General features: G+C 41.0%; 1 protein-coding gene across 5 annotated transcripts in view; it reads right to left on the bottom strand.

The window, feature by feature from the left end:
* The window catches only part of LOC138064841 (kinesin-like protein KIF2A), a 59,352-nt gene extending 43,752 nt beyond the window's left edge, over positions 1-15,600 (bottom strand). For 4 of the 5 annotated variants that reach the window (XM_068928959.1, XM_068928960.1, XM_068928958.1 and 1 more), the window contains exon 1: positions 15,149-15,445. In XM_068928959.1, the coding sequence (XP_068785060.1) occupies positions 15,149-15,212 (64 nt within the window). In that variant the 5' untranslated portion in view covers positions 15,213-15,445. Of the gene's footprint in view, positions 1-15,148 lie in introns of all 5 variants that reach the window. The other variant, XM_068928961.1, reaches the window with a different exon arrangement.
* Between the last annotated feature and the right edge of the window lie 1,140 nt (positions 15,601-16,740).

Consider the following 16,740-nt stretch of genomic DNA (forward strand, 5'->3'; position numbering starts at 1 on the left):
ATTAAAATCGTAAAGAATAAAATTGTCTTCATTTTCTTTTATATATATATATATATATGTATGTATGTATGTATATATATGTATATATATAAACCATAAGCTACGCACAAAAAATTATGTTTAAAAGACAGAGTTCGGTTGCAAACCAGGAATTCTAAAATTAGCGTATATCAGAATTACAGTGGTCCATAAAATTCTCTTCTTGTGCCATAGGCTCTAATCTAAGTAACAATTCTGAAAGAAGAATTCCTGCTCTTACAGGCTGGGCGGGGGGGACGCTAATTCTGCACCTCCCCAAATGATGACTATAGCAGATTTTCCAGGAAAAAATCCCAAAGGAGAAAGAGAATTCCCATCTAGGTCTCTCCAGTAATGTTAACTGTGTCAGTGTTCTTACTCACTTGACCAACATTTGTCTTTTTTCTCCCTGTACTGTATATACAGTCCTTCTGTTAATCCCCAAGGAAAAACTGGTAGTTATTATTGACAGATGTTTCTTTTTCCATAACAGTAAATATGCTTGATTTTATTTTGTTTCAAAGTTCCAGTTACCCACAAACAAGTAGCCCTGGTATAATGAACTGTCTGAGACTTTTCAGGTTAGACGACCTACCTTTATCTTCTTTGCTTCTACCATAGTTTTTTTTAGTGTTGTTTTACCCACCAGACAACCTGCTTTCCTCATTATGCTGGCTGTTACCGTAGTTTTAGTGTTATCAGACTGGCAAATGGGTCACTAAACACATTTCTTATATATTAGAAAATAGTACCATCCATGTCATTTTTAATTCAAGATAGATTTTAATTTTTTTTTTGTGAATGATCTCTACCAAACCATTTTGTTTCAGTTTTTAAATTCTACAGAAGCAGCTGAGTCAAATGACAAGCATACTACAACTGCATTTTATGAGGTCTGTAAACCTCTGCAACATACCAGATAGGGACTTTGAGAACAGAAACTAATATCTAGCCAAATCAAGTTTCCCATATCTGCCTGGATATTTAAGTTTTGAATTAAAATAAAGTTTAATCTACTCCTTCCCCACATCTTAAAAGCTTCCAAATTCAGGAGAAACTCCCCATGCAAGATATGCACCCAATTTCTGTGCAAAGCCAATCCAATGTAGTGCTTTAGAAGAACAAAGTTCACAGCTCTTACTGCCAATCCATTAACAAATGCTGGGAAAAAAAAAACCCACAGATACCGTTCAACTGTCCTATTTAGCTTCAAAATACAAAGAGTGCATGTAACGTCCTTCATACAGCAAACAACGCAAGTAACTTTTTGGTCCTCCTTGCATTCAACACCAACAAAAAAACGCTAAAACTCTAAAACATAATTCTACTTTTTCAGTCCAGCTGAATTTGTTAATTGTCTACAGTGGTGCATCTTCTATAAATCAGTTACCTAGAGCTGTATCGCAGTGCTGCTGTCATAAAACTGTGTTTGTTTTACAATTGCTAAGTCTTTCCACACTGCAATTCATTGTTTTTGTTTTTTTCTGCTGACCTTTCATTTTCCAAGTTGGTCTACAAGTTTGTTGCGGCTTCCTCAGTTAGAGGAACCCTTCAGTCTTTACTTCCTTTCAGAGCAGGTCTGGTTCCTTTTGCGAGTGGGGGCTATATTAGCACATCTCAAGATGCAGCATTTCACACTGGTGAGCTCCTCTGACAGTATCTTCCCTTCATTTATTTACTTTCCCAAGATGTAATTGCCACTGAAATCTATGGAAATCACTGAAATGGCCTCACAAGGAAATGAAAAGTGAAACTCACAGCTGCAATATCTAGAAGCTACAGGTACATACTGCTTCTCTAGGTGCCAGAATGTGATAGGAGACTTGTTTCTAAAGCAACTCAATTCATAAATAAATATTCCTTCACAAAGGCTAACAGGTGCACTGATCAGCAAGTTGTCTCAGCTGTACCACACACAGCATCCTATCATTTTTAAGGGTGGACAAATTCTCCACATACAATTTACCCATAGAAAAAGGCATTTGGAGGAAACCACCTGTCCAATTTAATACATACTATCACAAGTCATATAACTCCTTTAATAAACTGAACACATTTAACCCTTATGGTACTAAGTTGTCTGCCTCTGCTATTCATCCCAGAAAGTTGCACTAGCACCTCACTCTCAACAGACTCAAACTTTTTAATTTCCAGGTTACATGTGTTTACAGTCATTTAGTACTCTGTCCTTTTATTTTAGAGCTTGTACAAAACGATGCGTACAAGAACCGGTGAGCCTACCTGTATCTGTTTCAGTCTGCATAATATCACGTTTTATTAACACCGACAACAACACAGGAAAAGATGCAGTATTCCACATGAGGTCCAGACTGCTTTCCACAGCATAGTTAATTACCAAATTACAATATTTCTAAAACTGCATTCACTTTTCCCCTTATCACTTCACACTGGTAGTCCACAATTATTTTGTGATGAACTAGAATACCAGGATTTTTCTCCTGTCGTTTACTGTTTATGATCTCCTAAATTACAGCAGAAGCACAAGATCATTTACTTTGTGCTGTTACACTTTATCCCAGCTGTTTTATTCTGTATTTCCTATTCTTCCTGCATGATATAATTCTCCATAGAGATGATACTCCCACTCTCGCATGGCAATCGAGTTTCCCAAGAACAACAATACTATTTGTGTTATGACCAGTAATGAATAATTATAATGGATCAAAAAAAAAATCCAACCAGTCCCAAAACCGATCCCAAAGGAAATACTACTAGTAAGAACTACAAGTACACTATCATTGCCTATCTACACGTTATAGCTCTTGTATTAAATTTCACCTTAACTATTTTTCATGCTGTTAGAAACAATTTACTGAAATCCAGAGAAACCTATGACTGACCTTCAACAATGGGTTGATACTGGTAATGCTGTGCAAAGCCTCTCACACACTGACACAGCCCCACAGGGCCTCCAAGTTGAAGTCATCATGTCACACTGCAGAGTTACTGGACTCAGGACTACATTTATCCTGTTTATCTCTAAGACTGCTAGAAACACCTCAGCAATGGGCAACTGTCCTCCACTGTTTGTTACTACTTCTACAGCTGAGGCACTATTAGTTCCTCAAGTGCTGCTATCAGATTGGTAATTTTTTTTTCCTGTCTCAGTGCAAAATCAATTAGGCTAAACTTAAATCACCTCTGAAATTGATGTTAATGTGATGGTTTATTGCTCCATGCCATAAAATTATTTTATTCAGTTAGGCTAGTTTGGTCATTGCTGTACTGGAACGATCTTTCTTTTGGGGAGGAGGGGAGGCAAGTTCTATGGGAATCTATCACTTTGCTGTTACTGAACCTATAGCAACGGCATAGCCTATGAACACCCTTCTTGCTCTCCAGCAGCAGCCATTACTAGATTGAAATAAAAAAATCCAAGTCAAGGAGACCACCTCTGTGCTTTCTTTTCAGACCACACCAGGGACAGAACTCCTAGGACAACTGGTACAGATTGGGTCACATCCACAAGCCCTGGGATAGAAAACGGCACCATCACTCACAACTACACCACTTAGTGCTTAGCACAGACCCCTCAGCTTTGTCTACATTAGCAAGTAGTATACTGCAAAAGGAGCAGATCTGCAAAGCAAAACAGCTGGTGCTGAAGATCCAACATTCATATTCTGCGTGTTTTGGAGGGGGTTGAGGGGTTACTTCAAACTAGTTGGTCTGGTGCCACAGACTGAACACCCGTTAGCTGCTGAAGTGCATCACGTCCGTTTCTGGAGTGCACCTTCCAGCTAAATTTCATCCAAAAGGAATTTAGTGCGCTCCAAGGCCACTTTCAAAGTGAACTAAAGCACAGTGCAAGTAGGTAAGGGGCAATGAGAAGATATACGCCCAAACTGCATTCTTGATCCAAACTGAAATGCTTGTATAAGCGCACCCCTATGGTCCTAGGAAGCACCCCTACAGCCCGGAGATCTACCTCTTAATTGTTTATGGTATTTCACTTTGACCTATCCAAAACAGTGAAAAAACTGCATTACAGCTGCCACTATGAGAGCATGGAACAGGAGCACATGCTGAACATGCTGGGATGTGCGAGAGACCTTGTAAGTGCAATGCCCATCACAATGCAGCAGGACTGTCCTGTTAGCCAAAATGATGCAGTTCTGGCCTATTCTCACTATCCAGGCAACCATGTTTGGGTTTTCTGTAGAAGGTAGCCATCTGATTCGCTCCACATGGGAGTCTGGAAGGGAACCATAATCAGTGACAATGATCATGGTACCAGGACCCTAGACTAAAAAAGGGAACAAGATGAATTTACAGTGCATACTCAGCCATAACACTCAGGAGCCATGAAACATCTTAATCCTCTCTGCAAGAAGATTTTATGTAAACAAGCACTAATGAATGAAGGGACTGAGAAAGCAGAACAGTGTTTTCTTCTATGATATACACATTCCAAAACATCAGCTCAAAACTGAATGTCAGTTACAGCCAGATATTCAATTACACTCTGAATTATACTAGGTTTGGGGTCTCATCCTTTGGCAAGACAGCCCTTCCGGTAGTAAGATGCCATGACGCCATGACAGTTGTTAGGAACTCCAAGAGAACCTCTCAATAATCAGCGAATAGACAAAAAGGTGGCAGAAGAGCTTCAACATAGACAGAAGAAAGACAAGGCACTCAGAGAAAAATACTCTAATTTATAGGTATAAAATGCTGAAACTGAAACTAGCCATTATAATTCAAGAAAGAGATCCTTTAAGTTATCACTTACCATTCTCTAAAATCATTGGCTCAATATGCAGCTGCAACAAAAAAGAGCCAATAAAATGTTGGCCATCATCAGGAAGCTACAGAACAAAACTGAGTGTCACTCTGAAATTACATAAAGCTTTAGTGCACCCACATCTTAAGTACTGTGTGTAGCTCTAGTCTTCATACCTTAGAAAAGACATAGCAGAACTAGAGAAGGTAAAGAGAAGAGCAACTAAGATGACCAAGAGGTCAGAAGCAGGCAGAGATTAAGAACGCTGAGACTTCTCACTTTCAAAGAGAAGGCTGAAGATGGATTTGGTCGAGCTTTACAAAATCGTAAAGGAAAGGATGAGCGGAAACTGTTTTTCATCAAATCCTGTAACCCTGAAACTGGGAGCACTCTCTTAAAGGAGATTAGTTTCAAGCAGATGAAAGAGGTAATGTACTTTCTATGCAGCAAGCAGTGAACTTACAGATCTTGCTTCCACAAGAGGTTTTGGAAGCAGAGAGCGTTAGCTGTTCTGGAAGGTATTCAGTACATTCACAGACAATAGGTCCATAAATGGATATTAACAGGACTAGGCAGAGTCATACCTCTAACATCCCTACTAAAATTCTGGATATCGGGGATAAGGCATCAGACTGCAGATAGTGGCAAGACCTGCCTGCTTTCCCTAAAGAGCACCTCCTACTGCCACTGGGCTAGATGAACCACCAGCACAAATGGCCACCAGGGCATGTCTATGTTCTTATGGGTAGCGGTTTGCTTAGTTTAAGGAGGGAGAGAAATCTTCAAAAATGCCGAAGCACTTCATATACGATTAAAAAAATTCACACTGTCCTACTCCAATAAAAGACTTCTACAGAGAGAAAAAAAACAAAAATTTCATTGACTTTTCGTAGAACAATCTTCATTTTGTCAGAGATCCAGAAGACAATCTCCTTTCCAAAGTATAAAAGAAGCCCAAACCAAAATAACCCCCTGACTTTTTCAATATTCACACAAAGTTTTCCAGCACCCATAGGTCATTTTCATGGCTCATCTGAACCACTCTCCCTCCCGCAGTTTTGAGGAATATTAAACAACCAGTTGTTAACTTTTATTTACACGAGAACAAGGTATTAATGTATGACATTATAGTATTTTCTGTCATCGATCACTTTTTGCATTTACTGCAGCGGCATAAGTGACACTTTTCATTCAACTGCTGGTAATGATATTCACATCTTTTCTGTGGGCTGACAACTTGTAAACAAGTTGTGGGAATAGTTCAATGTCTTTTTTTTTTAAATTTATTAAAACTCAATATAATTTGACATCTTCCTGCACATTTAGCCAGCAGTTCCTTGGAGTCCTTTTGAACAATTTTGCAGGCTGCTTCTTTGAAACCTTTTAAAATTGCTTCTGAAAGTACAGTCTCTCTCTAGAATCATTTGTTATAACTTTTTACAGATCAAAATCCTCTATATTCAGTATAAATCTCAGCATAGTTATGGTATGTAGGAACAAAGGCAGATTCAGTCAAGCATCTCTTTCAAACAGCACTGGAGTTTAGTGGTTGTAGAATAATTTTTTAGCTTTTCTACAATAGGATTTAAGATTGTAGTGGATCCAAATGGTGGCGTGAATACCTCTGCTAAAAGATTAAGATGACTTGGCCAGTTTTCTCCCTCCCTGCCCCCTCTCTTTTTTTGTCTGTTCCTTGAATAAATGGCAGAGACCTCCTTTTCATGATTTTCTCTGCTTTCTTGGAAGCTGACAGTAGCAGCCTAGAAACAATAGTTTCTTGCATCACACAGAAAATTTCGACAAGCACCTTTTATAGACGTTTTCAACTGGTGCCATTTGCCATTTATGATCCATTCTGTCAAACAGAATTTTTTCGTATTTCTCTTACTTTACTAGGAATATGTACCATTACTTAATTTACTATAGAACTGCCAACTGTTGCTCCTGGTTAAAATTAAGTCAGAAGTTTTCGATTTTGTAAAAGTTTAAAGCCTGTATTTTTGCCTTATCTTAGGCTCTAAAAGTCCAAGCTCAAACCAGTAAGTAAATTTCGAATGAGATTTAAGTTCAATTCACAACTACAGCATAGAAGAACATGCAAATATAACCTGAAACTGAATTACGAACTTGGAGTATTCCAAAATCTAGAGCGTGCACATGCTTTTCAAACTGGATTTATTTCCACCGCTCTTTGGTTAAACCCAAAGAAAAAGCATTGCTCTTCATTACTGGTAAACCATGCATGTCTAGCAAACGCTTTTGTAAATCAGTACAAAATACACCTCAAACTCCTTATGTAGCTCAGTCTCAAAAGGAAAATACCTCATTTTAGTGTTTGCTAGATGGGCAACAAGTGAATTAAAAATCCTAGATCCAAACTCTGCAAGGGCACAATTATGCGACGTATGATACCTTGCTTCTAAACAGAAAGCTCTAAACAAAGCTCGCTCTCTCCCTCCCTCCACTTGCATATGCATTTGGTATGTTCTTCCATTGAAGACCACTCTTTGCATACTAGACCGTAAGTAACAGGAAACACTGAAAATACTCACACTTCTAGCAGTCTGTCTAGTGTTAGATAGACTTTTCATTGCCTGATGGGAGCCATGATAAACTCAAACTTGCACTCTACTGCAAAACTTCAAGGGAATTACTGAGAACACGAAAGCAAAATAACATTTCACATACGTGGAATGCATGATCATCCACTGATAAAAATGGAACAAAAGTCATAATTTTTGTTATGTGTGGGTTACCTGAAGTCATTTTAATTATTGCTTGCTTTACATTTCACAGAGGCCTGGGATTATCAGTGTTGTGGGTAATGCAGAAGCAGCAAGGAATACAGAAGACTCTTGCTTTTTCAAGTTTGAAGTCAGCAGCTTATACCTCATGCAACCAGGACTGCTACTAACTAAAAACAGTAAGCTATACTTATTGTAAAGCAATAAGCAAAGCAGCATTATTTGAATAAAGCAGAACAAAACCCTCTGCTTCACATTCAAGCCTTTAAGTAGCAAAATCACTAGTTCTTATTTTTCAAGAGTCAAATATAAGATCAGACTCAGTGCTAACATGATAGATGTACTCCACCTATCTTCTAGTAAATCAGTGGTTTATGCATTGATTAAACTGACCTGTTTTTCATATTTGCTGAGTATATGTGCTTAATGCATTTCCAGGATGTCAGATAGACACTACTGTCTCATAACCAAATACCTATTACAGATTTCAAAGTATCCCTTTACAGAGATCAAAGCTGTAGGGAAATTATATCACCCATCTGTCTATCTCTAGATAAAGAACAATATAGCTAGCTAGGGGTATTTTAATTCTTAGATTGAAAACAAAAAGTAGCACCAAAACAGTAATACAACAATGGTGAATGTTTTAAGGAAAGGAACAAGGGCAGAAAAAGAAAAGAGCACGTGCTTATGTACACACCCTATGAGAACAGGCTCATAGATATAACTAATAGCAGCTTAAAACAATCTACATCTGGATTACCACAGTTTGACTTCTCTACTACCCCCCCCCCCTTTTCTCATAGTCCTGTTTTTTCAGACTGATTATCTAGGAACAGATAGGAACAGCCAACCTACAACATATTTAACTAAAAACTAACGCTGATGCAGCAGACAGCCAAAAGCAGCCCAGATTTAATCCAGCTTAAACAGCTGTGGAATCACACCAATAGTCAAGCTGAACTGTAACTAACTTAATTATGATGCCTGTCTAAAAATCTTAAATAAGTATAAAAAAGCTCTGCCAAAACCCAGGAGAAATTGATCCAAACAATATAGCTAGCAAAATACATTTGAGTGTCTAAGTTCAGTGCAGTAATGAGAGCAATTTAAATAAAATCCCAGTTGCCAAGTCACAATAAAATATACTGAAGGTCTGGAAAATACAATAGCAACTAAGTTTAAAAAATAATATTAGAAGGAGCTGTAATTACCCCCTCAGAAAAAAAATATTAAAAAAAAAAGACAGAGAACAAGTAAGCATTCACTTATAAAAAGTGGCAACTGGTAAAACTGGAAAACATATATAAGCTTCCAAGCAAAAAGAATTGCTCATATACCTGAATGCTTCTTCATATTCTTGAAATAGGTGAACTGATACATCAAAAATTATCACAGCTCAGTAAAAAACCTTCTACTGTAGCAACAGCTGAACAGACCTGCTGAAAGCACTGATGCTTCCAAATAAGTCTAACGATGCTACAGAAGCATTATGAGAAATTAATCATTAAAAGCAAATGTCTTCTTAAAAACTCTTCAAGTTACAAACATCATCATGCTTGACCATAAATGTTGTTTACCACACATTCTCACTACTGGATAAAGTTAAGACTGCTCGGGAGTCATAACTGTGAACTTGTGTATGTTACTTTGCTCGCATTACTTCAGAAATTTAACTTAAAAGTTAACTTCAACCTTTAATTTATCAAAATCCATTGATTCTTTTCCTCTATAGAAACAATATTTTAGTGTTTACAGTGGGTGACCACACCATTCTCTTCCTGATCTCAAGATTTCAGCAATACAGTACGATGAGGAAGAAAAGATGACCTAATAACAAACAATAAGAGGGGAAAAAAAATAAAACGAAAACCGCATTTTATGATACAAGCAATAAGCGTTGACAAAAGCAGAATTTAAACATGGCAACACCAGTGAGCTGAATTTACTCCATTCTGTTACTTACATCTCAAACACAGAAATCACAACAGCACATTTCATAGGTTAATTCAATAAAAATGTTACAGATTTTGGGCCACCCAGGAAAGGATCTGATCTGATAAATACTGCATACCGTTCACTCATTTCTCTGTATTGTGCCTCAGTAAGCGGACACATGAAAAGAACTCAAAAGAGTAATTCATCTTCTAGGGCAAATAAAAAGAGAGAGTTCTTGGATGACACTACTTGTTACTCAGGCATGACCTTTTCCCAACTATTTATTCATTTCTTCCCACCTCAACAATACTGCAGCGACACAGCAAAGTCTTCAATTCATAAAGCCACAAGAAGAAAACATTACTGTAAGTGGGCCCAGGTAACTATAGAGTGGTTGAAAGAGCAGTCACTTTACCTGGCAAGCAGAAATAAAGGATAGATTCTGCCACAACATAATGGGGGGGAAAAAACATGCAACACAGGTTGTGCACTAGTTGTCCTAGTAGCCGTATACAGCTTTAAAAACATTATTGCTAGCAATACTGTATTAAACATGCTCATGGATCTACCAAAGGTGAGAAGATTCTCTAAAGATTATGATTTCAACTCTTGTCATTCAAGAGCTATTTATACAAAATACATAAAAATCTGAGAATTTGCAAGTTAAAAGTGAATATCTACTTGCTGAACAACAAAAAGCTAAATGCTCAAAATGTGATTTTAAAGAAGCCAAAGCAAGTTTCATATGCCCTCCTAGTCAATACTTCTGCAAGAACAAGCCCCAGAAACTTTGGATATAAAAATACAAGAACGTATACTAGATCAGCCTAGACGTTGGACCCATTAGCTGAACTGACAAAAGTAGACTTAAAGCTCTGCGTGTGATCTAGGCACTATGGAAGGACAAAGACACATTGTGTCAGTATGGCTTACATAGGGATTAGGTAATAGAGTCAAATGACTTAAATGGGGTAACAAGAAAGTCTTAATCACAGGGAAAGAATAGATATGTATCACCAAAGGAAAAAGTAAAAGCACATTATCATTTAAATCTACCCTCGAGAGCCTTTAAAATAGGGTGACTCCCCAGACCTGAAGAGAATTTTTGTAGTATATCTTCTACCTTACTATAAAAACCTTGTTGCTATTGGGAGCTATTACATAAAAATCAAGATCATCATGCAGGATGACAGAGATGGACCTTTCAACACTGAAAATACCAATTTTATAGAAGCCAGGCTTTAAAAAAAATATTAGAGTGCTCTCTTGTTACAAAATTTAGTCTTGTCTGTGTTTGAAAGCTGAACGGTTACCATGATGTTTTGGCAAAAGGAAGGACAGAAGAATTGCCAATAGCTTCTGGGATAGATGGATTATCTTTGACTGTGGCCATTTTCCACTGCTTCTGAGACAAGAGAGGAAAATACTTAAGTAGGCAATTATAGAATAACACAGCTACAGGGAAGATTTATTCCTAACTCCCATAAGTTAGAGTTTATTTAAACTACAGACCAGTAGGGACAGCGACTACATTTTAAGACTGCTACTTTTTAAGTGGTTACTGTAACAATTTCCTATTGTATTCCTGTACTCCTACCACCCATACCAGCATCATTTTTTAAATCCTGCTAGGCTTCTGGCCTCAATATCCTCATCCATCTTTTCCTTGTTTATTCTCTTTTATCAGTTTAAGCTTTCTCACTGACTGTCCTCTGTTCTGCTACTGGGAAAAAAAAAAATGAAGACAAACTCATGATCTTTCTTTTCTACACCATGTGTTAGCTAATTTTTCCTTTCCTGGAAGTTCTGTCAAATCTTCAGTCATTCTGCCCAGTTACAAGAATGACCCTTCTCCTCATTTCTATTACGTTATTTCGGACACAGCAAGACCAGAACTGTATCCGCCTTTCCAAATGAGCAAATATATAATTAATTTCTCTGTCTTTCTAGGTAGTATTTCAGATTTGCAAAGATGGAGAGAATAGGAACAGCCTGAGGAGGAAACGGCCGGAACACAATTGGACTGAAAAAGTAAAAGAAAAATACCAATTAGCCTACTGAAGGTCTGCAGGGCATAAGACAGACTTTTCCTATTTCAGCTATAGACTGCATTTACAGAAAAAAAAATGTGAATTGCCCTTTCTCCAAAATAGTTGCATAAGTCTTTGTCATCATTACCTACATCATGTATGAGAAGTGCAGAGAACATTAATAAGGGCCATGCGTGTCCTGTACACACAGGTACAAGTTCAGAAGTAAAGCAGTAGACAATTATTATTTGAATAAATGGACTTAATCAACAGACAAATGATCATACTTAGATCTCAGAAAGGAGTATCTTCTGGACAGAAGGAAATTTCATTTCAGCTGGTCTCGCAGGTACATTCCAGCCTGCTCTTTCATCCCCTAAACTTCCACATGATAAGGCACATTTTTCAAGACTGGTAATGCAATCCATTATTCACAAACTGAACTGAATGAGTTGTTTTCTCTTTCCAAGTTATACTGCAAAGGCATATTTCAAGCAACGTTTGTAAATTATCTTGAAATAAGGAATAAATTTCTGTATCAGAAAGGATTATAAAAAGCCAAACTAGCAGACCATTTAATATGCTCTCACTTTATATAGTTATTCTACATAATTATAACTGGAAATATTATATGTAACTCTAGACAACACTTACACCATTGTTTACACACTGAGAAAAAGAAAACAGACAACCAGCAAGCAGCTCTGCAGTGTCAGTCCTTGAAAATGTTGACTTTTATCCAAATATTGGTTTTCATGTGTTTTTGGCCATGAGTTCTAATAACGCATTTCATTTGTACAATATCTGTTTTCTACTCAGTCCAATAAGAAATCTCTTATGGAACCCTTAAACTTAAGTAGAACTTGTCAAAATAACAGAATATATAACTTTCCTTTCCAGAACGTTCTGGTCTCATTCTCACATTTATTGTGTTTTATATGTCTTTGTTATTTTGTTGTAATCAATACGTATGAATTGATGCTTTAAATGGTGCTTGATGTTTTACAAAAAAATGCTATTCTCTGTTTTTCTTTAAATCAAAGAAGAATTAAGTGTTGTCTGGAGTTGTCTGGATAAAGCTCTGTATTCAGAAAAGTATTTAACATAACTGGCGGACAGATGGGAAAAAATGCTTACTTTTTCGAATTATCCCATAAACAAAATAAAATTTTATTCTCCTCTAGATTCAGCAAATAAACAGATAAATAATGGAATTTTAAAGAATTATTATATTTGGTTTTAAAAAAGGACTTCCTTCAGAGAAAGCAACACGTGAACAAAAGCCCAGATCAACACACTGCTTTCCCCGAAAGTTTCTCAAATGATTTTAGCGGTGCTTTCACCTTTGGGTAGCTGGTATGATACACAACTCTGATTCCACCTAGGTACAGTTCTGAGTTGAGCAGATCCAGGCAGCTCACTGCTACTGAAAGAGGAAGATCATACTTCTCACCTCCACCTCTTCCCAGCCATGGACTTCCGACAACCGGTCATATTTTGGGGGTTACACATCCTTCTGTGAGTCAGACTGGATGGGGGAAGAGTATGCAGGAAAAACACAGCTGACGGGCACAGGCAGCAAGTCCTCCCCTGTTTAGAAGATCATCTGGACTGCATGAGCAACCACAGCTAAGGTTGGTAGCCTACCTTCCGAAAGATAACACAATCTAAATTCAATCTAGTGTTGACCATCCTTCAGTATCTTTCTCAAAATGTTCCCTTACGTTTACGTAGGATAGCTTCTCCTATAGTTTATTGGGAGAGGAATCACAGAATGCTGCCAGAGCCTGAGCTATAAAGGGTTATAGCCTCCACTGGTCCCAGTGAAAACATGGAAATATCACAGTAACCAGAATCCAGTAATTCTAGTATGACATTTCAGTACAGTTGCTCACATGAGGACCAAGCTAATGCAAATGCTCAAACCCTACAGCCTGAGCAGCTGTGAAGATCTGTCTATTACTGATGTCTAGTATACTTAATGTGCTGTATCACGTATGTAAGTGATATAGCAAAATGTGTAAATCATTCACAGTAATAAAAATAAGTATCATTATGTTCAAGACTTACGGTTCTCACTTCTGACATTACAAGTGAGTAGAATTCTGCAGAAGGGAAAAAAAGGTAGCAAAGCATTCTCATACATTGTTTTATGAAGACAAACAAAATACTCAGTAACATTTATTAGAAGTTCACCAAAGCTTCAGGAAAACAGTTTTGCAAGTTGCTGTGATGAGGTTTTCTGAAACCTCAGAAAGAGAGCTGTAGGAAGTCAGGCAAATAACTACTAAACCTATTCGATTCTTCACGTGACACACAAGCCATGATGCATAAATTGAGGGTTTAGGTATAATATAGTGTCCAGCTAATACTGAGTATTAGGTTTTTATTGTAGGGTTGAACTGCAGTATGGAACATGAGAAAGACAAGCTGCATAAAGATTTGCTGCCTGTCTATCTCCTGCCTCATGTCTAAGCCATGCTGACTTAGATCTCCAGGTTTTTCTTCCTATGAAAACATTTGATTATACTTTAGCAAGCTCCTAAACACTAGAGAAAAAAAACGACTTGCCAGAAAATGCCAACACAACCCCACCCAGCTTGGTAGGTTTCACAGATCTCATTCAACCCAAGAACAGATGATATATTCCCATCCAAAGTAAAGAGCTGAAGTCACAGCTGACCTGCCACTGATTCAGCCACTCAACTTCTCAATTCAGTTCTCTCCATTCAGACAAATATGAATAGTTAGTGCCTCAAATCTGACACTGACACACACCCACACCCACACATTCCCTTTATTCACATGTATTTCTAGATGGCTTCATACATGCTCCTGCCACAAGATGCTGAGCAGGGTGTGAGAAGCACTGGCTCCCCAACAAGGGGGTCTCATCGTAGAATTAACAAGTCATGGGCATAAAAAACAAGTGCTTTTTTCATATTTTAATCATAAAGAACAGCTGAAATAATAATATAAAGCTTTTTGTCAAGTGATGGGAGTGTCCAAAAGCATTTGTGTCAGTGCATAGTGTTGTGTCATTTGTGCAGAGCACAGCTTGTATGCCGAAGCAAACAAGAAGTTATTTCTTTATACTAAGGCCCTTCCTCTCTCCATCACCTAATCTCCTCCCCTCAGGCCCTCCCACGTCCCTGCCAAAGCCTCCCCAGTCTCTCCTCCCCATCCACGTCCGTTCCCCCCCAAATCACCTCATCACCCCCATCCAGATCCACCCCACACATCTCACTACCCACCTCAGACTTCTCCCATTTCCCCTCCCCCACGAGCCCCTCCCATCCCTTCTCCCCTCATTCATCCCCTCCTCTCATTCATCTCGCCCTTCTCCCCGACATTTCAGCCCGCCCCCCCCCCCCCGCCGCCGCCCCTCCCCGCCTCCCGGCACTGCCGCAGCCTCCCCGTCCCCAACGGCCGCCGCCGCTCGCGCCCCGCGCAACCGCCCTCCGCCGCCAAGCACGAGCGCTCCCCTGACAACCGCAGCGCGCGCCAGGCCCGGCCACTCCCCGGGCCCCGCGCACACAATGGGCCCCGCGCGCAGCCCCCTCCCCCCGCGCCTCTCACTGAGGCGGCGGAGGCGGAGGCGGCGCCCGGCCGGGGGCTGCGGCCGCGCCGCCGGCCCCGGTCCCGACCGCTCCCGCCGCCCCTTCCCCACTGACCATCGCTGCGCTTGATCTCCACGTAGATCCCTATCTGGATCTTGCCGAAGTTGGCCGCTGCCATCGCTTCATGGGGCAGCCGGGGAGATCCGAGGCGCTGCCGGCCGGGCGCACAAGCGGCGGGGAGGGGACACACGGCAACGGCAGCGGCGGCAGCACCGACCGCGGCGGCTCTGGGAGGGCGGACGGACGGACGGGCGGGAGGGAGGGAGGAGGGAGGGAGGGAGGGACGGGGAGAGGGAGGAGGGGGGAAGAGAGAAAAGGCGCCGGCCGGATACAACAGGCGCTGAGAGCTGCTGCGCCTGCGCACTTGGCCGCGGCGTCACAGCAGGACCGGCTCACGGGGGGAAGAGGAGGAGGAGGAGGAAGAAGAAGAAGAAGAAGAGGAGGAGGCGGAGGCGCCGCAGTGGTCCTGATCCTCGTCCGCCGCCCGCTACCTCCTCCTCCTCCTCCTCCTCCTGCGAGCTGCCTCCGCCGAAGGGGACGCTCGTCCCGCGCGGCGGGCAGCACCCGGCCGCGCTGCCCCGGCACGGGGGCGCCCGAGGCAGTGCCGAGGGGCGCCCGCCCGGCGCGGCCGCCCCCGGGCGCTTCCCCCGCCCCGGCGGCTGCGGCTCCGGCGCCGCCCGTTGTCGCCACCCCGAGGCGGTTAGGCCCCGCGTCGGGCACCTCGCGTCCTCCCCCGCCCGCTGGGCTGCCGGCGCCCCGGCCCGGGCACCTCGGCGGGGCTGGAGCGGGAGGGGAGCGCCCCTCTCCGCCGCGCCGCCGCCGCCACCCCCCCGGCCCGCCAAAGGCCTGTCACTTCCCGGCCGCCGCTCTGCGCCTCGGCCCCTCGCCTGTCCCCAGCTTACAGACAAACGCGCTTATTTGGCAGCAGATGGTGACTGAGCGCTCTGAAGTTTTATTGTAATAGCCTTATCTACCTAATATCTTTTCATAAGGCTCCCTTGTGCCAACTAGAGCAGCTTAAAAGCATGCTTCGTATTCACTCCCTTCCCCAAACTGCTGGCAGCCAGTAGGACCACCCTGTCAAAAGCATCTATTTACCCTCACCTCCTGACTCCCCCAAGCCTTTATACAACTTTATTAAAAACAGGCTTGATGTTCATTTGCTTGTAATGACTCCTGTACCTCAGGCAAGCGACTTTATTAAACATTGTCCTTCGTGTTTCCCTTCCAAGAGCAATTCCAAGCATAACGAAGCCACTACCAGTTTAAAATTGGCCTTCCTGTACAGCTTTCCAGTCACCTTGAGAAACATCTCAATAAACACCACTAAACATACAGCTGCCTGTTGTCCAACAAAGTCAGTCTATTAAAAATAATCCCCAAATCCACTCTTTATTTTTAACTGCTAATCCATAATGACAACTGACCACTTGCCTCCCTCCCCAAGACCTGCGTCGTGCTCCTCACCCAGGCTGCTACCTGGTTTCCTCACATCCCCCTGCCTCCACTTCAGTTCCTCACTGAGCAAGTCACCTAGACCCAGACTGAAAGTTTTAAGTCTCGCAATTCCTACAGGCTTTCCAAAAAAAAAAAAAAAAAAGAAAAGAAAAAGAAAGTGAAAATAGTTCTTGGGAATACAAATAGAG

The sequence above is a fragment of the Struthio camelus genome, chromosome Z (assembly GCF_040807025.1).
Source record: "Struthio camelus isolate bStrCam1 chromosome Z, bStrCam1.hap1, whole genome shotgun sequence".
Taxonomy (NCBI): Eukaryota; Metazoa; Chordata; class Aves; order Struthioniformes; family Struthionidae; genus Struthio; species Struthio camelus.